Consider the following 25,509-nt stretch of genomic DNA (forward strand, 5'->3'; position numbering starts at 1 on the left):
CTCCTGAACGCGATATATCTCAAGGAACGGTTTGAGGGAATTTCTTCAACTTTGGCACAGGAGTGATACGATTTTGGTGGTCAAAGGTCACTGGGACCTTATTTGTGTACCATTCTCGTGAACACAATATCTCAGGAACGCTCTGAGGGAATGTCCTCAAATTTGGCACAAACGTTCACTTGGACTCGCTGAGAGAGTGATAGGAATTTTGTTGTCAAAGGTCTCTGTGACCTCACAAATCAGGTTTTTTTTTAATCATTAAATAATGAATGTTATTCAATTTTACACAAATGTCTAGTAGGATAAAATTATGATGTGATGACATTTTGGACAGAGGTTAACGCAACTGGACTGGCGGAGGCGTACAACTATGAGGCGTTTAGTTCATTTTCGATGTTGCTGGTGACTGTGAACATGTAGCTGATGTATACAGCTAGTGTGAATACATTGCGTGTATTGACAGAAGTCTTGTTTTTAAGTCGGGCAGGTCCAAGTCAAGTCTCGAGTCAGCCGAGGAAGACGTTATTATTCGTCATAGTCAGACAACAGGCCACTGTGTGCGTCAACAAACATCAAATGTGTTGTAGAAAGCAAAGGCTTTCATACATTTTCTTTGCTGTTCTTGACGCTTCATCTCCATCTGCCACCCACACTTGAAATCTGAACTCTTTCAGGCCTTTCTCCTAATGTCTTCTAAACAAAGTGGAAGCGTGTTGGACTGAATGCTTTTCTAATGGCTCTGCTAGCACCGTAGAGAGGTCTCCTCTTTTCTGGGTTTTTGTTTCTCTCCTCCGAGGTCTCATGTTTGTTAATGCTCTGCGCTGCATATTGGTGCTGAAAAACCTCTCTACAGCCGACACATTAATTATGTGTGTCTGTTACAAATGAAGCTATTACAGGTTTCACGTGCAAACGGAACAAAATCTGTGAATTCTTCACTTTTTAATTGTTTTTAAATGCATTAAGGTTTGTAGTTAGTAGGGGTAAAAGAAGCCTTCTGTAAAGCAGTGAATATGCGGTCCACAAACTCTTACACCCACACAGCCATTTTTACATCCACAGAAAACACACACACACACACGCGGTCATTTTTTATCATTTGCTCTCTCTGCAAGGCAGACAATCGATCTACAACCACGCCAAAGCCCTGGGCTCTCCAGACAGAGTGTGCTGCCGTGTGCTCTGGGAGCGAGAAGCCAGATTGCTTCGTCGGTGTCTGGTCGGCGCTCTGCACCTCTTGGGGTTTTTGGAGCTAAATAAGGGAAAACAAATCAATCAGTGTTTAGCGCGGGGACTGAGTGTAACTGTGCTGACTCTTGAGTCAGAGGAGCGGTGACCTGGCAGGTGTGTGTGTGTGTGTAATTTCTCTCTCCCGTACACTTCCAGAGCCTTGATGACGGTGCTTTTTTGTTTTGTTTCACCAATGCAAAGCTCAAGGTGGAGGGTGGAGTCACTTCTCAACCCCCAAAAGGAAGAATGTAATCCCTCTTTTGACATGACGTGAAAATTGCCAGAGCTGGTTATTATATGGTTATTGTCTTAAGTTTCTCCATAATGCCCCGGTGGGAGGTGAACCCCTCACCCCTTGGAGTTGAGGACAGTGAACAGGAGGCCCGTGGTCACGCTCCTCCGACGGCGCAGAGGGCTACGGTCCAAACCGCCGTTTTGATCATAGGACGCTGATTACCCAACGCCAGGCCAAAACTCGATGCACATTAATCAGCGTCAGAACACACACACTGAACCTCCTTTTAAATATGCACATTTCAATCCGTGCCTACATCAAACACTCCTACAATGTACTTTGATCCTTAGCATCCAAAACGTGATGTTTAATTTATGTATTTATCCCTTGGACAGGATTCAGGAAACTTCTCGGCGCTGCTTCAGACTTGTAATTGCCCTATTTGATGGAAGCTAATGGATGATTGTTTGCTGCACTGTAGCTAGCGTTACCTCCCAAGTCCACCTGCAAAAAAAAAGTCTCACAGGTTTGTTGCAGAAATTCCGATTCTCTTTTCAGCCGTCAGATGAGAATCCAGCGCTCGAGGCGCGGTGAGGATGGGCGAGTTTTTTCGATGGCTCTCACTGGAGTTCAGTGTCCTCGGCTCCTCCACAGTGCAGCCTTTCCTCTGTGTTTTTGGACTCTGTCTAACCCGGCCTCTGCCCTGCAATATCCAGCCTTCTTTATTGGGCCTGTCCCGTTGACTCTAAGTCTAGACGCAGTGCAAGTAGACTGGAAAAACACTCGCCGTCTTGTCCCCAGACACATCTCTCTCCATCACTCTCGCTTCCTCGGAGAGAGGAAAAGTCCCCCCCCTCCCCCCTCCAACCCTTCTTCCTTCTTGTTCTTTTCCAATTTTCTGAGCCCCCTCCACCCCCTTAACCCAAATGGGGTCGGTTACAAAGCGACCCGTCACCGTCATGCCATTAGCTCTCTGTTGTCTCTGCCTTTGACCCTGCCAGTGGACTGAAACTGCTGTCACTCCAAATCCATTAGGAATGGGTCATAAATACAGTTGTCAGCCGCTGGTGTTCTTGTAACCTGAGCTCGCCGTCTCTCAGCCCTGCCCCCCCCCCCCCCCTCCTATTCCTCCCTAGTTGGAAGATCTGTGTTGATTAGGGAAGCTAATAGGCACCCAGCTCAAACAGCGCAGCAGCAGAGGGGAGGGGTGCTGTTGATGCTCAGCTTAAAAAGAGCATTTAGAAGAGCTGCGATGAAGGCCCCCCCGAGACTTTCCGAGCATGATATGATTGTAGAAAAGTTCCTGCAGCCTCCCCGTCAACGCATCGTCTCATGTTCCCCTCCCGAAAACAAAAGGCTGTAGGGGAAAGAGAGGGAAAAAAAGGTTGCGTCCCTTCACTGATCTTGACAAGTCTCTCTACAGGCGACGTTTCTTCTTCCTGGGTACAAAGCCGCTCCTCGCACTCTGAGCTCCTTTGAATGCACACTGCAAATTGGCAGGGTCCGCCTCGACCTTGCAGGTTTTTTTTTTTTTCCCTTCTTCTTCTTTTTCTGCCCCATGTCAGTGCCAAACAATAGAACTCAGGAGCGTAAGGAACAAAGTCGTAGGGAATTTGAAAGTCCGGGGCCATTTGTCAACTTGACTCGGGTCAAAAATAGCTGTTGGTGTTTTTCTTTTTGTCCCGACTGGAAGTCCTGCAGGTTCACGTATAAAAAAAAACTTCCCTCTGTTTTCCGTCATTCGGGTCTCTCCCCAGCACGACGCCGCAGTCCGTCTGACAGCAGGTGTTTGTACACGGCCGTGGTCCTAATACAGATGTTTTAAAAATCCCAACTTGAACTTTTTTGTTTGCCCAGATTCTCATGGGTCTCCGACACTATAGTCTGGAGTTTAAGACCTCTTAGTTCCCTGTTTTAGTGACTAACGCTACTCGCTTTTTGGTTACCTCTTGCCTCATTTTCTCCTCTTGAACACACACACACACATGCGCACACTTGTTTTTGTAGCTGTGTGTGTGTGTGTGGGGGGGGGGGATTGTGACAGAGACAAAGAGGGCACATGCACTAGGAGACCCCTCCTGTTGCTCCGTGTCGTAGAAGTGTGTTTCTGGCTGTGCCCGGTCTCCACGCATCTGTCAGAACGAGGCTATTTCCTGCTCGGCCGAGGCGGCTTCTCGGGTCGAAAAGCAAAAGGAGGAAATCCTGACAGAGCGCTGACTGAATGAACTCTAGCCTCTGTTGCAACAGCTGCATATTACAGCCTGCTCAGAGAGTCAGGCCGGACAGGAATGAAAACAAAAGAGAAAGCTCAGTTGAAGCAATGATACAGCATTTTTCACTTTTTTCTGACACTCTATAGGCCGGAAGATTCATGTATTGATCAATACAAATAGGTGTTAGTTGCAGCCCTTGTATTAACAGAAATAGAAGTAGTCCTTGATTAATAGCCTCGTCTCAACATAAAAAACAAGCAACACATACAGTATGAAGGCGCAATCAATCACCAGAACAGAGTGACACACGAGGCAGCAATGAGCGACTCACAGTCTGTTAGCAGGCGAAAAGAGAAGACACACGCAGTGAATCCACACTCTGTGGACCCCGTGACTCAGCAGCAGTCACCTGTGATTCAGGGCCGAGTCACAGACCCAGGGCCCCAGATGTTCAGCACATCGGCATCACATTTACAGTAAATGTCGGGGCTGACAGGGTGCAAGCGGCCAAGCTAACCGCGCCGTCATTTAACCTGTGTTTTTACTCATTAAAAGCCTGCAAATTAGCAGCTAAGTATGCTGCTGTCGTGCACAGTGACATCATGATTCATGATTGAGGATGACTCATAAACACAGAGGGATCAGATTTGTCTGAGCTGGTAGAGCCACAGTAAACACCCTGGGGGATTAATGGCACTATCACTTGAATGAGTCAATTAATGATCAAGCACATTTTGTTTCTGGTCTGCAGGTCCCTCTACTGGTGCAGGCACAGAACTGGCAACCCGACCATGATGCTCTGGCATGGTGTGGGGGTTTTATTTACTGGTGGATGACGGTTTAGGTTGTGAAATGCGTTTGTGTGGGAGTCTGGCCACGTGCCCCTCTACTTGGCAACCCACGCATCCATGTGTTTCTATGATTCTGCAGAAGTTTTACTTTCTGCTGGATTCTTTTGATGCGTTCCGGCTTCGTGCTTTGCTTAAATTGAGTTAAACTTTTCTTTTAAGGTGTTTAAAGAAACAAGAAATTGTGAAGGCACGTATTGATTTGTGTAAAAAAAAGCTATTAGTGATACCACGGAGCTCTGTGCACATACTGACGTTGAAGAAGACCTTCAGTGAAGTGAAGGTCTGACCCCCATGACAGCACCATTAGACAGACAATGAGGTTCATTCAGTCCCCAACCCCTGAGGGTCAGGACCCCAATCTCCCCCTGATTGGTTCACACTCACACACCTCCTGTTGCCTCCACCGAGTTCACCTCTTCTGTATGCTGCTGTTTAAATGAAGTGGTGAGTGTAGTTGGGTGTGATGAGGGCACAGAGGTCATGGAGGTCTGCAGTGTGCAGACAGCGTCAGATGACTCTCTCCCACAGGGAGAGACCGGGTGAACAGTAGGGGAGACAGGGCTGTGATGACAAAATTATTTATATGGTTACTGATAAAGGAAGAGTCTCTGGTTTCCATAACTCTGTGGAGGAGAGCATACGAGAGAAAGGAAATGGTTTCTAAATGTAAGTTAGTGTGTCTGAGGCCTTAAATGTACCAGGTGTGGTCATAAACTCTGAATTATTGTGGACTTGAGTTGATTAAGAAAATTGTTTTGGTTGAAATATCTCCTTCTAATACAATTGTATTCCCATTGATTACCATCATCATTAGGTATGCGTAGCACTTGTTGCTTGAAATGAATGCCACATGCTTTGTTGTAGCAGAACGGATGCCTTCTATAAGTCTAACCCCTTCCTGCCCTATGCTTTGACCTTTCACCTAGCCGTGACCCAACCTCGTTTGGTCGTGCAATAATGTGAGAAGACACAATCGACTCAGCACGGGCCGAAATATACTGACTTTAGATCTGAAAACACGACAGAGCAGGGGTGAAGTGCAGCCGTTTTTATTCTGCAGCGAGGTGCGGTCAAACTAAAAGTTGGCATGAACACGCCTCCCGATCGCAGAAAAATGTAATTATTGCGGCGAGCCGCTGCCTTTCAACGTTACTCCCTGGTATGGACCCTACATTTCCCATAGTTCAACTCAACACAGTCCCTTTGTTAGACCCTCCCTGGATGGTAAATGCCCACATCTTTCAAACTTCATGCCAACCTCGTTGACATCATCAAAGTTACTTTTTCCAGACTTGACAAAGATTTTTCCCCAGAACCACAGACCACATCATGACCCTATCACAGTCTGAATAATACCCTTTATGATGAGTAATTTAATAGTGATGTGTAAAATGGTGACACCCTTTAATTAACTTTTCAATATTCTAAATCTCTATCTTGAGTTTTGTGCAGCGTTAGAACTATCTCTAAAAGTGAGTAATGAAAGCCTTTTAAAGGGGCATTTCCTTCGTTGTGACTGTCAGTAATGTGTTCCTTTAAGGTCTGGTTTATAGGTTATGGCTGCAGAGAACACAGGGAAGTATGCCTCATTACTAACCAGAGAGCCAAAGCCGCTCTGCATTTGATGTGGCTGGCCGCTCTGGCTTTCACTCTCAAACAGCGATTCACAGATGATGTTCGGATGATTCATTAAGTTCATTGGAACTGATCCCCCCCCCAGTGCCTTTTCCGCATTCTGCTCCACAGAATCCGCTGCTGGATGAGGACGCTGAGGGTCAGTGTGGTGGAGCCCTCTGCTGGTCGCCGTGTGGAAGAGCATTTCATTCGGAGTGGATGAACAAGTATCCTCTGCTGTCTCAAGGCTGACGAAGCCCAGCAAGGGGCAGGCCATCAAATCAAACTAACCTCTGCATATTTATCACATCACTGCATAAACACCAGAAAACACAGGACATTAATAAATGTGAGGGTGACGTGACTTGGGGCATGGTTGGCACCTTATAATAAAGAAACTAATGAACTAAATACTTAAATCTTAACTTTATTGACACGATAGAAACTGTCCAAAACTACGCAAACAACAACATACAACTTGAGCGCCTCTTTAACAATAAACAAGATTGTTGATCAGGTAGAACTGGACAAAACTTAGAGCAAAAAAAACAAACGTCTAAACTGATAAATAAAAGAGACCGGATGATTGATTTCACAGACTCCACACAACGACTTGCATCCAGAGTACAAACCAACCCCTTGAAACAAACGACACCCTCTCCCGGTTAAGCACCAGCTCATCAGTAGCGTACCAAAACAAGCAGCAGTGAAGTGGCTGGGCGTATAGCGTCGCTGGCCTGTCCTCGGCCTCTGAGAGGATTCGTAATAAGAAAAGAAAAAAACACGTCCCAGGCTCCTGGCAGTCTGGCCGGCACCCAATCAAAAACCCATTAATCTAGCGATATCCATTAATTTGTTCCTCAACAAGCAGATGGCAGAAGCCGATTGAAACCAAACAGACATGTGCTGTGCACCGCATGTAGATGGGCTTTTTGTTTTGTTTTACACAATCAACACATACACCCAAAGGGGCTGATACCTGATCAGCATCGGAGCCGTTTGCGAGCCGCTGATAGCTTTGTGGGCTTAGAACACAGTGTTTGCCAGAAGCTCGGGGCTGTAAATATGAGTATTTTATCGACGAAACGCTGCATAGGCCTGATTACAACCATGTTCTTATTTCTGTTATTTACTTTTGATAAAAAGGTCGTTCCACTGCAAATTAAATCTATCTTATCAGCACGACTGTCCAGAGAGGGCTTATTGTGGCAAAAGCAGCTGTGAGTGAAAGTGCCTCCAAATCAGGCTCAATGGGGCCCGGTCTGTAGAACAGAACCACAACTACTCAAACCGAGCAGCTGACTCATCCTGATATAATCAACTGCAAGCCAGGCGGATGCTGTGAGTCAGTGTCACCTGTCATCATGAAAAGTAAAAAACTAATAATGATAAAATAAATTATTTATATTTCTCTACTGATCTGTGCTAGAAATGTAATTTCTGTATGAATCCAAGCATTTTTATAATCAAAATCGCTGAATTTGCGCATGTCCTGTTCAAACAGAGAGGAGACACGAGAGGTGAGGCAGTGACGAGCTGTGCCTTATCTCAGATTGTGCAATCCCTCACTAACTGGGTTGAGCGCATGCCTTTTGCTTTCTCATTGTTTGTCACCACTGTAATATTTGTAGACACTTTTATTGTATGTCCTTTCTTTCCATAGAATAGGTAATGTATTTCACGTACGTGTAGAACCTATTTAGTCTTACATTAAACTGCAGAGAAGAAGCACAGAGGGGAGACAAACAGTACTTCTTTCTCAACGAAGGGGGCGTGCGAGAGCCCACGGGTCGGGTTTATGCTTGTTCTGCCGTTGCTCTTCTTCTACACTTATCTTCTTCTTCTTATATTTTGCCTTGACCACAAAAATGGAAGATTCCATATCTAAGCTAAAAAAATTCTCAAAAAGCAGGAAAATATGACCAAATCAACAGCAATTTAACGTCAGACAGGTAAAGTAAACGTTTATGTGTTTGTTGTCGTCTTTATACCTCCGTGGTTGTTGCACAGATTATCGCGGGTTCTCGAGATTTTCGCGGGTGGCGCCCGCGAACGCTCCGCTATTGAAACGCTCCCGGTGGGGCAGGTCGCAGATCGCGGCGCACACGCTCCTGGCGGAATCAAATATGTACCTTACCTATGTGTGTGTAAAGAATGCTGATATGAAATATGAAAAACAACCAGTAGTCAATGTTCAAGCTGCCAATTGAATGGTGGTTTAAGCTACTCTATTGGGTTCATGTATTTGTAAATCTGACTCTGAAGACTCAGTGCCTCACCAGCCACGAACCTCACCGCACGTCACTGGTGTGATCTGAGCCTATGGAAGGAGCTCATCTTGTGAGCTAGCGGCTAATTAGCACGGGGCTCTCCACAGGCTCCTCTGGTCGTTTAAATGTCACACAAATATCTGCTGGCTATTTATATTAGCTGCTCGAGCTACATGTCTTTCTCTTTTGTTTATTTCAAGTGGCCAGAGCAGAACTAGATCTGAGATCATAACTTGTTATTATGTTGTTGCTTTTTTCTATATAGAGATTTTGGGTGTGATCTGGAATGTGTATGCGCGCGCTCCTCACCAGCAGCGTGGAGGCAGCGTCTGGCTCACGAGGCCACAGCAAGCCAGACGCTGCCTCACATGCTGCGGTTACCATGGTGAGGTGAGATGCTGCAAAAGTCTCGTAAACCTCGCTGTGTGTCTGTGTGTGTGTGTTTGTGTTCGTGCGTGTGTGTGTTTGTTTGTGTTCGTGCGTGTGTGTGTGGCTGCTTGAGCATCTGCTGCAGTCTCCATGTCTGTTCTATGAGGACAGAGATGATCGCTTGAACACACTGCTGTGGTTTATGGGAGTTCTAATATTTTTATCTCGGTGATAAAACATCCTGTAGAGGGGAGGACATAACAGTGACAGAATGAAATGATTAAAAGAAATGTACAATATACGACCGCAGTTTATACATGTTGAAATATGTATGGCAGATCTTTATTTAGAGCACGGTATAGATGTAAAAACATTAATGAGATGTGGACAAGCGCACTGCCAAATGCTTTTATTCCTATAAAATAAATGCTGACATGATAGTAAAGCACTCTGAGGGTCAGGATGAAACAGCCACATTACTGTCGTAGAATCTTTAAAGCTATATTTCGTGACTTTAGTAAAAAATAATGTTGTTATATTTGCTCTAACTGTCATGATAAACAATATATTAATTATTTGCACCTGTACGTTGTGAAATTCAGATTGTGACGTCATTATTAATGAACCCAGAGTATGATTATGGTTTTTCTTGAATACTGGAATTCATTTATTAGGCTCCATGTTTCAGGTTAAACTTAAATGATATAACTCATCAAACCAGACACTCAGGATGATCAGCCTCATGTGACTGAATGAAATGATGATAGATGATGTAAAACGTGTTTCATTTCTCCAGCTCTCTCTGACTTTAATGGTATTCATAATAAAAGTTATTGAGGGAAATAACAGATCATGAAAAGACAAATCTTTTTAAAAAATGAAGAAAGTTGTTTGTGGTTGTTGTTCAGCCTACAATGAACATATATTTAAACCAGATGGTGAATCAGAAAACTAATCAAATATAAAACTAGAGTTTAATCTCTGATCTGTCTTCACTCTGGTATGAAACTCCAGTCAGTCCGATCAGCTGCAGCGTCCAATCACATAACTGATGAACAATGAGGAGGCGTGTCGGCCGTTAAAACACTTCCTGGAAGGATGTCCTCATGCGTCCTCGCTCATGGCTCCTCGGAGATCCCTCCTCGATCCTTGATCCTAGCTCCTCAGATCAGATACAAGAGCTTTGGGACGGCCGTCAATATGGCGGAGCAGAACAACTTCCCGGTTCAAGCGAGGAGCGAGGAAATGACAAATAAGAGACTTGGGATGTACCCTAAATGACCCGTTGGACCTAGAGGCGGTCTACATCCTCTGTTCTTCCGGTTTGGGGTCTGGGATTTGAGGATGTGTGTTTGGAAGTTGTGCATCACATAAACAGAAACCAGGCGCTGAACTCCAGCCCTGCTCCGTGCATTTTCATTGAGCAGGTTTGAGGTCAGCGGGAAATTGAGGCGTCGATGCTGACGTTCACAGTCATTAGGTTACAAAGTACGTTTGTAGTTAGTAGTAAAATAATGGAAAGCTGCTACATGCAATAGTTCTTCTGTGTGCTATCTTGAAAATGTTGCTGCTGTGGCAAACGATTGTCTGTAATTGCCGCTTGTAACCACTGACGGTTTATCAAATTGGTCAACAAACACATCTGTCTTTCATTCCTGTCTGCCTGCTGCTGTCTGTCTCCACGTTGTCCTCTGCTCATATGTCTTCTAACTGCTTTGGAGCTGTCATTTCGTTTCTTTTTCTCCCTCTCTCTCCCTCTCTCTGACTGTGCCCTCTTTCTTTCTCCCTCTCCTCACTCTTTGGCCTTCGGTCTCTTGCGTTGACTGACGCGTGCGAGCGCGTCCAACACGGCTCGTGTGTCCAAACTTCTCCCCGACGTGCAATTATGTCATTTTCTGCTCAGGGATTTCCCCCGAGAGCACCAAGTGGCTTTGGCAGAGCGAGGGCGCGAGCAAATGTGTCCGTTTTTAGCAGCGTGAGCTTCTCCCTCCTGTTATCGACCGATCTTAGCGGAGTCATTTGGCCTGAGACCAGCCTGGATGCTGGTTTAAATCCGACAGAACAGCTCCTCGAGTGCCCACGGGCAAGGCACCTGCTTGTCCGGAGCTGCTCAATGACGTATCAGTTTTACAAATGTGTGCAGCAGGACCTTGAAGGCAGCACGATGATCCGTTTTCCTTGGAAGAAATAAGCCAAACAAACACTTAATAGGCTCTCAGGAAATAGTGAGTAAGAGTTTGGCTCTGGAGTCAAAGGAGCTTTCTTCTGGAAAGAGAAATCAGAGTGAATCTTGTGTGCCCCGCTTTAATCCTAACGTGCATTAATTGATTGCTCACATCCATTCACTCTACGTTCCATCTGTTTGTTGCATTTGATTAGTGTTTTATCGCTGTGTGCTCCATCGCGGCTGTAAACACAACCGGACGGATCTGTAGCCGAACACTAGACAGCTGGCACGGCAACTAACGAGCTCGCCGCTCATCGCACTCACGTCCCTCCAGGTTTGCAGTCCATCGCTGCCTCTTAAAAGAAGAAGAAAAAAATAGCTGCGGATAACGCTGTCACGTAAATAGAGTTCTTACTCTTGATCCCCCCTCGCCGGCGCCAGGCCGCGAAGGGAAACTTGGGAGTGTGTGATTTGTATATCGAGTGGCGTAAACTCTCCGCTCGGGTGTTTGCGAGATTGGAGTGGGGCCACACGTTGGATGGCTGCCTGCTGCCATTACCTCAGGATTAGGTGGGTTTGAGAGGAGGCCTCTCCTCTCCGCCCCCAGGACAAGATAATGATGGTTTCTAAAGGGAACATGTGTCAAACTTATCCCAGGAAACACCAGAAAAGGTTTATACAGTGGAAATGGCTTCCAGGTGCTCCCATAATGTAGCGGGACACTGACAGTTTTGTGCCCCCCCCCCCTGACCTCTTCTTCACTGGAAGCAGCAGATGCTCACAGTAAGATATCTCCACCATGAGGCAACTCATCTGTTGTACTGACCCAAGAGGAGCGCATCCATGCTTTTGTTTTCACCACAGTTTTCTATTTGATGCTCAGCTGTCCAGTTCCACCAGCTTTACTGTGAGCAGCCCACCACAGTCCTCCCCCACTGGCTATCGATTTACAAAGTACCACAAGGCCTTGACCCGACCATGTGGACGATCCACCCAACTTTCAAGCCTAATAGTTTCACTTTAACTCTATTATTTAAAGCCTCCGCTCCACTTATTAACAATGCCTTTTGCATATTGCTACTTGAATGTGTGACCTTCACTGCTGCAGAATGCGGAGTTTGATGCTAGAATGCAGATTTCACCGTCATCGGTCGGTGGAGGAAAGTTTCTCTGTGCTGAGCCTGAGATTTGAGCGATCGCACGAGCATGACTTTGTGCAAGTAGTTTGGAGGCCGACATAATAAAAATAACATCTGAAGTCACACATTGATATTCTGAGCAGTATGTTTATGTGAAAGGGGGTCTTTTACTGTATTGTTCGTGTAGATATCAACCTGTACTTTGTTGTTGTCATGCAGGAATCGTTTTTCTTTCATGCATTCAGAAAAAAGAATTGGCGAAATTCTCAAGTTTTTTTTTTTACTTCTGTGGTTTTTCCCAAACACAGAACAGACAGTACAGGTTTTCTGTTGAGCTTCACTTCCTGTGCGCATCTTTTTTTGATTTATTTTGTTGTCTCTATACCCTTCACGCCCTCCCATCCGGGCTGCCTCCATCCCCTTCTCCATCACTCCTGGTTTCTCATGACCCCGGAGATGAGAGACAATGAGGAGGAGGAGGAGAATCAGGGAGGGCGCTCCATCACATCACAGCTCCATCGATTCGTCTCATCGCTTGTCTGTTTTTTTTTTAAGTTAACGCAGCTTTTACGCCGTGTTTAATTACATTTAGGACCCGCGCGGGAGCGGCGCACCACCCATGCCAAGTCTGGGTTTGTTTTCCGAGTCGGTGCAGCCACAATGAAGACATCCCTCTTGGTTTTTTTAAAACAGCACTGCACAGCTAAACGTCCTCCCAGCGATTGTGTGCATGCACAAACCCCTTGAAAGCATTTAAGCTCTTAATTCATTAGACTGCGTTGGAATGAAGCCCTGATTAAAGAGCCCATACATCAGCACTCACTCAGTGGAGGCACATTGATGAACACAGGGAGTCCTGCACAGTTTGACTTCCTCCTCCTCTCTCTCTCTCTCTCTCTCTCTCTCTCTCTCTCTCTCTCTCTCTCTCTCTCTCTCTCTCTCTCTCTCTCTCTCTCTCTCTCTCTCTCTCTCTCTCTCCCTCCTTTCACCCTGCTCCCCCCGGAGGCTCAAAGGCGCCACTGCAGCCTCTGCCAATAACACCTGCGTAGCTGTAGTCACTGCATTGTGATCAGGACTGTTGGAGGCAGTTTATCGACTCCGGGGTGAGAGCTGTTTTGTTGTGAGCGGCGCTGAAGAGGGGGGAGAGATCGGCTCGGAGGAGGAGAGGAAGAGATACTTCATCAATAAGGATAACGTCAGCTGAGAGACCGGACTTCTGCTGATTGATGCTTTCTGCAGAAAGACAGAAAGGGTGGGCAAGTGGAGAGTGTGTGTGTTTGCTTGTGTATGAGTAGCTGTTAAATGTGTATAGATCGTTTGTGCGCGTTGTCTCATCCAGCATGATGTCAGTGGCTTCAGTCATCACAGCTGGAGTTTGGCGTTGAAGCTGATGTTCTGCCTCTGTTGTAGACTGGGATTGAGGGAGAGAGAGGGAGGGAGGGAGGGAGAGGAGAGAGAGAGAGAGGTTAACGGGTGCAGGAGGCTGATGACAGACTGAAACTCCGAGCGCCACTGAGGAGTCGCGAAGAGAGCGGATCAGTGAGTCGGTGCTCCGTGGGAAATGGTTGCTTTTGATGTCTGTGCTTTGTCAGAAAGCTGAGGGACAAGAGATGACCAGAGAGTGATGGGGGGGGGTCAAGAGGTCCCAGGTCAGGTTCAAACCCAGGACATCGCGCTTACACTTGCATGCTCCGAAGAGATTCTTAATCACATCAGCTCTATTGACTCTTTTTCTTGCGATGTTTCAAACTGGAGTTCAGAAAAACATCCAGATCTAGAAGTTGGTGGCTTAAAGGCAGATTTCTTCAGATTAACTGGCAAAAAATAGAGAAGAAATATGAATCAATGGAGCAGACTGAGGCTTTCACAGCAATAAAGCAACCAAAAAAGGGTCAAAGAGCCCAAAGAGCTCAGCTGTCAGAAAGTCTGGTAAACAGAGTTTAAAAGTTGTGAACGTTAACATTCTGTGACGGGACTCTTTGTCAGTCTTTGTTGGATGTCACCGACGTTTTGTTCAACACCTTCAGATGCCCGTGTGATCCTTTTTAGATTCTTTACGGAGGCTTTGTTCCATTCAATGAGACGAGTGTTTGCAGACAGACTGAGTGTTTGCTCAAAGTGGGATTTTAAAGTGGCCTCAGTTTACCTTCCTGTGATTGTCATTCTGTGTGAAGCTGGCTTTGTTTCGCCGCGGTGAACGCCGCAGTAAAGCAACGTTTTTGACCTCCGGGCTTGACAGCACAGAGAGCGCCGAGCCCTGGAGATGTGTGTTCATCGGAGTCAGATCCCTCCAGGAGCTGCAGCAGATGCGCAGGCAGCTGGCTATTTTAGCCACAAATTAGCCCAGATTGAATTCATCCGTCAGGGTATCTGGCCCGCTCGCTCCCCGCCTCCTCTGGAGGAAGTGATCGAAAGGCCTCTCTGGTTCTTCCCAGAGACGTGAAGTGCCTTTCCATCAAAACCCACCTCGTTCTCCAGCAGCTTGTCTTCAAGCCCTGGTGGACGAGCCCGCAGCCTGATATGTGACTGTAGCTGTCAGCAGGCGGAGCAGCACATACACTCATACATCCTCCCCACTTTCTCCATCCTCCTGCCCTCCCGTTTGTTTACTTGCCCCCCGACGGGATGCGGTTTGCATTTGCAGTGTGTGGGTGTTTTCCTGTGTGTGTGTGTGTGTGTGTGTGTGTGTGTGAGAGCCCCTTGCGTGTGTGTGTTTATTTGTATGCATTGGGGTTCTTTTTTTTTGCTCGACTTTACGACTCCTCATCACGGAGAAAGTGGCCGAGGGAAACCACAACAGACGCAAAGTTCTGAGACTTTCCAAGAAAGGGAAAAAGAGCGGGAGAGGAACGCTCGTAATTACGGGGCGGCGTGAGGTAAACGAGGGGAAAACGGGATCATTTCATCGTGACAAACGCGTTTCATGAGGGGGGATTCCTCGGGAAATGGCAACCATCGGAAGTGCTGAGGAGCCTGTTGTAGTTATAGAGACTTCATCAGCAGACAGAGATGTTCGAGTCCCACCACACAGTTTGACAGACAGGAAGGATAATACATCTGAATTAATTCCTCTTTTTAACACCCCCACACTCGATGGAAGATCTCACATTTCTGAGGGGATTTTCACCGTTCAAAGCTCTTCTTCACGCCTGCGCTTTTTTTTCTTCTTGTTCTTATCCGGGGATAAGTTTCCAGAAGCAGCGGAGCAGCAGTTAGAGTCTTTTTGTGAGCTGGTGCAGCTCTTCGTTTGTTCCCAGAATCTCAATTCAGGCCTAGCAGGAAGAAAGATGTTCCGTCTGAACCGGCTCCTCTTTCTAGTTCTCTTCATTTCCCGGGTCTGGTTCTCAGTGAGAGAGGTCTGGAAGGACTAGATTAGAGGGAAACAAATTAAAACTTTTAGGGTATACAAAACTACTTTGGGGTGCTTGAGCCAGCGTAACCAGGACGGAGGACGGCCCTTCAACCTTCAAAGCAGCTGCTTCGACCCTCAAGGTCACGTGTGGAAAATGGAGCCATCCGCACAGAAGTAGAAGCCGGGGGTCCACGGGGCCAAAATGTGGTTCACGTCTTTCGGAGCCCGGTGAAACCGCAGCAGCTGTCGAGATCAGTCTGTCGATCCGGCCCGGACAAAGCGCCGCTTATCGGCCGGCTCACGGGCTCTGATGACAGACGAAGCGGCCGCTGAGAGGTTTAGGTGACAATGCAAAAGATCTTCGGGTTTTAGAGGCACACCTCGGGGGAAAGAGAAGCCACCTGTTGCAGCACACGTCTTCATTAAGACTTCATCATAGAAAAGCCTCATTCGTTTGAAGCTGGTTCTTACTCTGCTTCGTCGTTGTTTTCCCATCTGTTTTCGGGTTCTTCAAAGTACTCTATTAAAAAGAGGACATTGTGTATTTGCCAGTGCAGGCTGTCACATTAACACCCCTCTCATCTATGTTAATGTTTACGACTGTAGGCTTCAGGGGCAAAGCCAGAAACTGGCCTTTCCTTCCCTTACACCGTCCCAACGTACGCTATGTTTTCAGAAAATGCATGTGAGCTCATCTTTGCCAAATGTAAAACCTTTAAAACGTTGTCACACACACAGACACATACACACAGAAACATTGACAGGACGTCCCGTTGTGTCTTTCAGATTTACACGGACTGGGCCAACCACTACCTGGCCAAGTCTGGCTGTCAGCGCCTCATCAAGGACCTGAGCCAGGACGTCACCGATGGAGTCCTGCTGGCACAGATCATCCAGATCATAGGTAGGCATCCGCTCACACACAGACACACACACACACACACAGACACACACACATACCTGTGTCTTTCCTCCGTTATCTGCTGTGTCTTTTACTCTATCATCTGCCTCTCTCGTCTTCCTTCCACAGCTTTCTCTTTCTCTTTCTGCTCAAGTGATTAAGCTCACACCTAAGGTTAATTCAATTGCAATAATTATTACTATTATTACATAATTACCGTGACAGAACGTCTCCATGTTCCAGTGCTTAGAAATAATATCAATAGAGCAAAGATGAATAAATCTGTGTTATCAGCAGTAATAAAACACTGCGTGTGCCTATAATTCATTCTGTCTGGTAGATGAAGCCACCACACACACACACACACACACACACACACACACACACACACTCTGTGTTTGGTCTTTGTTGTGGTGAATTGCAGGGAAGCGGTTCCTCAGTCTGATATTTGGGCCAAATCTCAGCAGCTCTCTCTTGTTTTTGGGTGGCAGGGTGAGCTGCAGCGGCACAGATCTATGGGCTCTCTGACACCCTGGGGTGCAATAGGCACCCCTCTGTCTCTCTGTGGCTCCCCCTTTTTTCTGTCTCTGCATCTCTCCCTCTCTGGTGCTCCGCTTCTCTTCGTCTCCGTCTCTCGCTCGCTCTCTCTCCCCTCGTTCCTCCCTCTGATCTCACGTTCTCTTCTTCTCCTCCCGACTTGCTCTCACCAGTGTTGGGCCGTAACACATTTGGTCTGACTGACGCATCACAGTGATGTGCGTTCCCTTTTTGAGCAAACACCAGTGTGAGGGATTACAATTAATATGCGGCGATGGCTTTGCAGTTACTAATCTCCGTAACCCTGTTTCTTTGATAGCTTTTCTTTGACCGTCTCATCAGGAGTGTGATGGATGGGGGTAGATTGATGGTGCGTGGGAGGAGACTATCATGAACGCCAGAAGAGAAACATGTGTCACCTTCAAGACGGTCCTCTCCTCTTCACGGTTCCCATCTAACCGACGGTCAATGTTGGTTTCATTAGTCTATGGTTACAATATCTCCCTGTTGAAGAAGATGTATTATATACGTGCATCACGAGGAGTTAAGCACACACCACTTTGACCTGACGGAGATCCAAGTAGGATTGAAAAGGAGGCACTAAAACTGTAGCATGCAGGTGTTATTTCCTCAACCGTATACAACTACCGTTTTAATCAAACCCTTCATCAACAGTCTGGAACAGTCGTATACGTTGTGGTCAGCACGCCAGGTCAGACAACGGTCATGTGGTCTATTAACGGTTGCCACCACTGACTGCCTGTTGAACCCGCCATTAATCACAGCGGGACAAATAATGAGTGATTTTGAAGCAACCCTCTGAGCGCCGGCTCTCACACATTCTTTTCCTTCTACTTCTTACGTCCACTGTCTTTGCGCTCTCTCCCTCTCCCTCTCCCTCTTTCTCTCTCTCTTTCTCTTTGTGTCTCTGGTACTGAGCTTCTCTCTTCCTGGGACTCCTTGTGTTTATCACACTCCAACACTCACAAACACATTTCCCTCTATTTCATATGCTGCCTTTCTCACAGATGCCGTCTGCCTCCCTAAATCTCTCTTTTTTTTAACCCGTCTTCCTTTCTCTCCAACTTCTCTCTCACTCTCGCTACCACTCTTTCTACCTCTCTCCCTCTCCCTCGCTTTCTCTTTTTCTCTCTCTCTCTCTCTCTCTCTCTCTCTCTCTCTCTCTCTCTCTCTCTCTCCCCCCCCCCCCCCCCCCCCCCGTTGGATTGAAACTTTACCCTCCCTGCTCGCCCCCCAACAGACAATGAAGCCAAGCTGGCCTGTCAGTAATTCTCTGGCGGCAGCTGACGAATTAGGCAGCTTTGCTTCCCAGACCTTTTCCTGCGTCGCTCTGCACCTCAACACACACACACACATACACACACACACACACACACACACTCTCCTATGCCAACCTTCCTGCTGGATTTGTGCACCTGAGCTCAAAAGTCACTGGACGTCGCGATGATAAGGTTCGGTAAATGGGAGGACAGTAAACATCTCGTTTCTTCATTCCTTCTGTCCCGCAGCAAATGAGAAGGTGGAGGATATCAATGGCAGCCCCAGGAGCCAGTCGCAAATGGTGAGTGTTCCAACTTTTATCTTCTTTAAAGCCCTGAGAATGATCTTAAAGAGGAATATCTGAGGCTACTTTAGACTTTCAGAGGGATATATTGTGCTTTTTACTCCACTTCACTTGTTTGACAGCTGTTGAGACTGCTCAGATTCAGAGAATAGAATACACAAGAGATGAGCTTCTAAAACACTATGCATTGTTTAACCAGTGAACCCCGACCTTTTTGGCTCGTGTCTCCTCAGAAAGCATCGTCGTCTTCATCATATTTCAGATGTGAGACACTTGTCCCCATAGACTTCTCAGATGGTTTCTTTTGAATTTGAGGCCCAAAGATGTCAAATTATGTGATATTTCACAAAAAAAAGCAAAAGATGAGACTTTAGATTCATCCTGCGGCTCTTTGGAGGGGGCCGGCCCCTAGGTTGAGAACCAGTGGGCAAAGATACCTAATCATGTAAAGTAGTTCAAATTAGCTCCACCTCGAGCAGCTACATCATTAAAATGCCATTAATGCTTCAGTATTTACAATCCAGTAACGTAGCACACATGAATATCACTCACCTGCACCTTTTCCAGCAAGCTGAGTACTTCTGTATGAGTTTGAGTGCATGTAAGTCTCTTTATTTTTTTAATTTCTGTATCAGTACTTTTCCTCCAGTAAAGGATCTGAATACTTCTTTCACCACCTGCCACTCACGCTCACTGATGTGTCACTCTGCGTCTTGATTTCACTCCATGATTCCAAGTGGCCAAGCGTAGCCGCTCAGGTCACAAACCCACATCATCTTTATTATTCAGAAAGATGGCGATGACTGCAGTAACCGCATGGCCACTTAAAACTGAAGAAATTACGACACACTCGACTATAATAATCTGTGTAATCTGGCTGAGCGATGCAGGCGGTGTGTGTCCCCCCCCCCCACCACTACCCCCACCCCACCCTCTCTGTTTTTAACGAGATGACTGGCTGCTTAACCGCTGATTGTCGTCACTGGGAGATGATTGCCCCTCACTTTAACTAGAGTTGAGTAAGTGTTTATGCAGCGTTGGTTTGGCCCTGGCATCGGCCCTCCTTCCATTAAAAGTGACTAAGGCTGTTTAGCTGCCGCGGGCGAGGAGTGCGTCTGTGTGTCGGTCCTTGTGCCTCTTTCTTTAAAGCGGTGTTTTGTATATGCAGAGCTCACCGTGCAGCACTTTCTGCACCATGTATTTTGTCCTAATGTGTGAGAGCATTTCCGGTAGTTAGTAGAGAAGTCAGTAGAATCTGAGGATTCTTTCCACGACGGCCTCACGGGGGCGACTGTGGCTGAATGGAGAGCAGGGCCGTCTTTCCATCAGATGGTTGGCGGTTCAAACCCCAGCTCCGGCACCACTGGTTGCATGTTGATGTGTCCTTGAGTAAAACATTTAACCCGCTTTGCCTACGGTATCATAGCATCTGAATTGTAAGTCGCTTTGGATAAAAGCATCAGCTAAATGACTGTAATGTAATGTAATTACTGGTTTACAACTGGTTTCACACGTCCATCGCAGTTCTTCCTGCGGCTGCAATGGAGGCACTCGTTTAGAAAAACAACATTAAAGAAGCAGGAAGGATGGAAATGTCAAGGCCATGTAATGTGAGCCCTGGTGACCCTTAACGTCAGCGTGTGTGTGTGTGTGTGTGGTTTGCTCTTACTAAGCCCATTGATCCACCACCTGCTCTGACCACAGAGAGTCAGCTTGGGAAAACTGTTTCTTTTTTTGGGGAAAAGTTTTGAGAAAGCACTCTTATGGCGTGGCTGCAAAAAGGGGAGTGTGTGTGTGTGTGTGTGTGTGTGTGTGTGTGTGCGTGTGTGTGTGTGTGTGTGTGTGTGTGTGTGTGTGGGGGGGGGGGGGGGACATCTGACTCAAACCAACACACATAACATCCAGAGAGATGGAGCCGGCGAGCAGAACATACTGTTTGGATAAAATCGTGAACTGTCGGGGAAGCGATCGTGTCTCTATAAGCAATCTATAGTTATTTTGTTAGGTTAAATATGATTGTTGCAATAACCTATTTTTTTTGTCATAATTATTCATAAAATGAGTCCACTGTTTCGTTATGAACTGAGACCAGCGAATATGAATGAAACATAAACTTGCATCCACGCCACGTCGATGACGCGGGTCAGATGACAGCTGCCAAAACTGTCCAATCGATTTCTTACCTTTCAGTCCTTTGACTTAATGTGCACAGATCTCAGTTTGTTCTAAAAAAAAAAAAAAAGTCAGTGTGAACAGGAACCGGGCCAGAGCTATAAAGCAATAATGTAGCTTTTTTTCTCCTTGGCCGGACCAAATGAGCTAAACCCCCCAAAGACCACGGTGATGACACATGAACCAATTGCTCTCCAAGTGCAACACTCATTTGTTAGACTTGTTTATCCCACAGGCTTGAACACGGTTATCAATCTGAAGCGTTCGTTATTTACAGACAGCCCCCCCCCCCGTCTTGAGAATAACATTTGGCCACATATTGACAACTCGAGACGTGACTATTGAAAACCTGCCACTGGCCACGTTCTGTAGCACCTGGAGCTTAAACTCCTCGGCCAGAGACATCGCTGTAGCAGCTGTCAGTGGCAGACGATTTCTTTTTTGTCTTTTTTTCCCCACTTGGGACTTGAAATGGTGATCCTGCAGGCACAAGCCAGTTTGTCCAAGTGGTGGGTCGCTGCCGGCCCGGTGAGTGGACCGAGGCCAACGGAGCAGCTGCTGGAAGCTGAGGAGCAGAAAACCAGCACGGAATCTGCGAGTTTTTACGGATAATCTACTCGCATAATGCACTCTTCTTCTCCAAAACCACAAGTTCACAATGAAAGGGAAAAGTCAGCTGAAGTCCGAGCATTTCCTGCAGAGCTAATCCGTCGTGAAAAAACTTGGGACGATCAGCGAGAGTAATCGCCAAGAAACGTCTTTTATGGCTTCTCACAGACATCTGCCTCCAGCAGACAATTCATCCACGTCCTTTTTTGTTTCAAAATGCTCCAGTTGCGTCTTATCGCTGGAGTGAATGGGAGCATTTACAGTGTATTCTATTCATTTTGATACCTGATCAGATGAAGCTACGTGATCTCTGTATTTGCTGTTTATATGAGCTCAGCCGTGCCTTCAGTTGACAATATGTGAAAGAGTCTGACCTTTGATCTCCTGTCTGTTACAGTTTATTTATAGTGTGTAGTATTAATACTAAAAGGTCAAACTTTGGTCATTTTGGTTGAGAAGGTGGAATGCCCCAGCTTTTTACTTTAATGCCGTACTAAAAAAAGACTTCCAGCCTTTAACTAACTCCTGGTTGATCCTCTCTCAGAATCGCTGGTCTTACTACTTTGAAAAATCAGGACAGGTTTCCGTTCTTAATGTTTCTCTTGAGGTGCGAGCAAACGTGCAGCGATTCCACAACAAGACGTCAGACCCTCCGCTTTGGCCGCATCCCTGCTGTGCAGTAGTCGCTTTCAGAAGAGAATAAGTATTTTTTCTTTTGCATTTCCCGGAGGCCTTACTTCATGTAGACACATCTACGTCATTAATGCAAATGGTATTCCACACATTTGAGGCCAGGCGTTCCCCGTGGTCAGACTGGACCGAATTGCGAACAGCTTGTGGCAGGTGTGTTTCGGGGAATAGTTTCAGTTGGATTTATTTGTGTCGGAGCTAATGATTGCTGGGATGAGCAGGGGGCTCGTCTACACAACCCTACACCGAATGTTTGGTCCTGGAAGGAATCGTCTGAAACCTGCTGAGTGAGCCGGTGAAGATGATGGGAATGAGAAATGACAGGAGTGTGGTAGGAGGGGCTTTTAACTCGGCACAGGCTGGTTCTGTTTCTTTCCCTAAGATTGAGCACGTCTTGTTTTTACTGTTTTATTGCTATCGAGTGTATTTCATTTGAAGAAAACCAAAAGGAATACAGATGGACCTTCCCTTTTAATGTCTTCTCCTATCATATCTCACACTCTGGTCTTCAGCCTTTCTAGATTACTTGTCCACTTGCAATGAAAGGGATTTAGATAAATGTGTCGGCTAAATACATGTGATGTAAAACTATAAACACTTTCCTTGGATTGAGGATCTCACACGTTGTTTGTGTGAAGCCTTCCAAGTCTCTCGCTCCACCTCACGGTGCACTCTGCAATGTCTCTCTCACCCAAACCTCACGGCCTCTGACGGTGCATTTCCCCCGTAGTTGTGCAGACAACCAACGGCGTTATGAAGGAGTGAAGGATTTTTGTATATTCTTAATTCCTCAGAAGAGTCGTGCTCAAACACGAGAATGGCAGGCGAGGGAACCAGAAGAGGCCCATTCAGCAGAAAATATGAAAGCCTCGCAGCACTAATCCTCCTCATTATAGACAGACATCATTAGCAAACCGTAGAGCGCGTCCCTGCAATACGGATGACTGTGCAGTTTTGCTTTCTGTGTGTTTGTGTGTGTGTGTGTTTCTAGCGACTTCAGCAAAGGATGTCAGGGAAAAACAAACACAGTCAAAATGTTACATGAATGCAGAGATGCAGAGATGCAAACATCTGTCAGCAGAACCGGGCCGAGAGATTACATCACACAACTCTTAACGTTTTGAAGTCAACTCCTTCTCGCTGCTTCTCATTTGTGGTATTGGATTTGAAAGTGTGTCATGGATCATACTTAGATCGATTATATGCAGCCCTGGCCTCACGCCCAATCCAGTTTCGTTTTACAATTTAATTTCTTTGGCTGTTGATTTACGGTGAGGGAGCGTTTGTGTGAAGTTGCGATACAATTTGTCAAATTTTAGTGCACCACATATTTCAAGATAAATGACTTTATGTTACATTGCACCATGTCCAGGACGGCGTGAACAGGAAAATGTCACATTGCTGTGATCTTTGTGTTTTAAATATGTAAGTATTTAGAAAATGAAGGATCTTTCTGAATACATTGTTAATAAATGATAGTGCTGTCAGAAGTAAGACGTTTCCAAGATGATGAAGAAACTCTACATAGGTCTTATGATATAAATGAAAAGGAAAAATGAATGAATGCTGAGTGAATATCTGTCTGCTTCAAACTGAAGGGAAAATGCTGTGATTCAGAGATAGGTGGTGTTTTTTATTCCCATGGAAAATATTCTTCGGACCATTAACATACAAATGTTAAACAATAAATCTGCAGCTGAAATACTGACTCCTCGGTGTCATTGACCAAATCAGGAGCTTTCAGCGGTGGAGCTGATGGGTGCTTGCTGAGCTGCAATCTTTAACAGTTCTAGTTTTGTACTAAACTGACAGAAAAGGGAAACCAACAAAAGGTTGAGCTAAAGAGGAGCTCTGAAACCTCATGGTGTAATCAGGCGGCAACCTCTGGGTCTGAAAAGCAAAGCCAATACTTAATTAATTAAGTGCCCTAGATTTGCATTCTCTCTAATGGCCGTCAGGGTGCGGCTCCTCTGGTTGAAAAAGAAGTATAGAAGAGGTTGTATAGAAGTCTATGAGAAAATGACTCTACTTCTCTCTTGATTTATTACCTCAGTAAACATTGTAAACATGAGTTCATGGTCTCAATCTCTAGTTTCAAGTCTTCTTCAATACAGCATGATGTTCATATGTTAACCCCATATTCAGTGACGGTTAATCTTTCAACTAAACTTAACTCAACAAACCTATTGGAAACAGCAAAATGATGAGTAATTTCTACTTATACTAGAAAAGGTACCACCGCTCAGTGTTTTGGCAGTAGAAGCAGGTTTGGACTGTGTGCTGCCTTTAAGGTCTAATTGAGTCTCTGGTTTCTTGGAGACTATAAAACCCCACCAGTGTCATCTGGGCCCCATCTGTTGGCAGCCTGCACACCAGCCAGACAAGAGGACAAATAGCAAGAGCCACTCAGCAGTATCATCCTCACCGGCCTGATACTTCATCATCAGCACAGCTCGCCATTAATCTCAGCCCCTAATTGATCCTGTGTTCCTAATTTAAGCACCTGGCTCGGGTTCCTGCAAGGCCAAACCAACTGGCATCTGCGTGACACTCTTCCTCAGGTCGTTGATTTGAGTACACCAGCCCTGTCTGTCAGTCTACTCCCCCGTAATGAGAGTTGGTCGGTCTGGATATAAGCAGACAAACGGTTGATGGGAACTGTGGGCTTCTGAAACATCCCTGATGTCATTGTGCGTGCCCAGCGATTGGCAGCGAGTGGCCAACATAGTGCAGAGGCAGATGGCCTGTTTGGACCGCTGAAACTATAGCTATGCAAGAAGTATCATTCATTCTCTCTTCTTGCTCACAGTCATGGATGCCGTAATGGAAGAGCGGGAGTTTGGGACCTGAAGGTTTTAAGTTCAAATCCTTTGTCAGATGGGAAACCTTTGTTTAGTTCCAAAACATTCAATACCATGAAGAACTCTAGACCACCTGCCCAGGCGAGGTTAGTGATGAGCTGATGATGAACACAGTGGAGCATTGGGCCGGATATTTTTCTCTGGAGTTGGTGGAGCCCCAAAACACATTGGACTAACATCTGTCCGTTAAAAACACAACTCCAACTGTAGACGTCTTGGAGTCACAATGGTTACAATGTAAATCAAGTCAAATGCACTTCAGTGAGTGATTCCCTACAGCCATAGACTGTATACAAGTGGAAGTAGTCGCCATGTAAAAGGGGCTTTATAGAGACCAACGATCAAACTATTTAGAATGCCTTTCTGGCCCATTGATCAGAGTACCCTTAATCAGATGAAGAAACATGCACTCCCCTCATTTTATCTGCCAGATGTTAAAGAGAGCTGGTTGAGAGAAGCTGGAGCTGGTCCTCAATAATTTGTTTCCATTTGATATTGCACTATGAATGCAGTATAAATCATCAGTATATAGCTTCAACAGGAACAGTTGGTGTTAATCCGTCTTCATATTGTATCTACGTATTGAAAAGGAGGTTGTTGCCAATGCAGGCGTGTCTCGTTTGGACCGACGCACGTTTGTCTTGCTTTCAGCGCAGCACACAGTCAAAGAGCAAGATATCTTGTGTCAGCGTGTTTCGTATTAGTGCACCGGGC

At 46.0% G+C, this 25,509-nt stretch overlaps 1 protein-coding gene across 1 annotated transcript in view; it reads left to right on the forward strand.

The window, feature by feature from the left end:
• Positions 1 to 25,509, forward strand: part of nav3 (neuron navigator 3) — a gene marked incomplete at its 5' end in the record, with an annotated part of 173,251 nt that overhangs the window by 33,260 nt on the left and 114,482 nt on the right. Inside the window, 2 exons of the mRNA XM_079183853.1 lie at positions 16,227 to 16,344; positions 18,408 to 18,460. Coding sequence (XP_079039979.1) covers positions 16,227 to 16,344; positions 18,408 to 18,460 — 171 coding nt within the window. The remainder of the gene's footprint in view (positions 1 to 16,226; positions 16,345 to 18,407; positions 18,461 to 25,509) is intronic.

The sequence above is a fragment of the Pholis gunnellus genome (genome assembly GCF_910591455.1).
Source record: "Pholis gunnellus genome assembly, chromosome: 22".
NCBI classification, from domain to species: domain Eukaryota; kingdom Metazoa; phylum Chordata; class Actinopteri; order Perciformes; family Pholidae; genus Pholis; species Pholis gunnellus.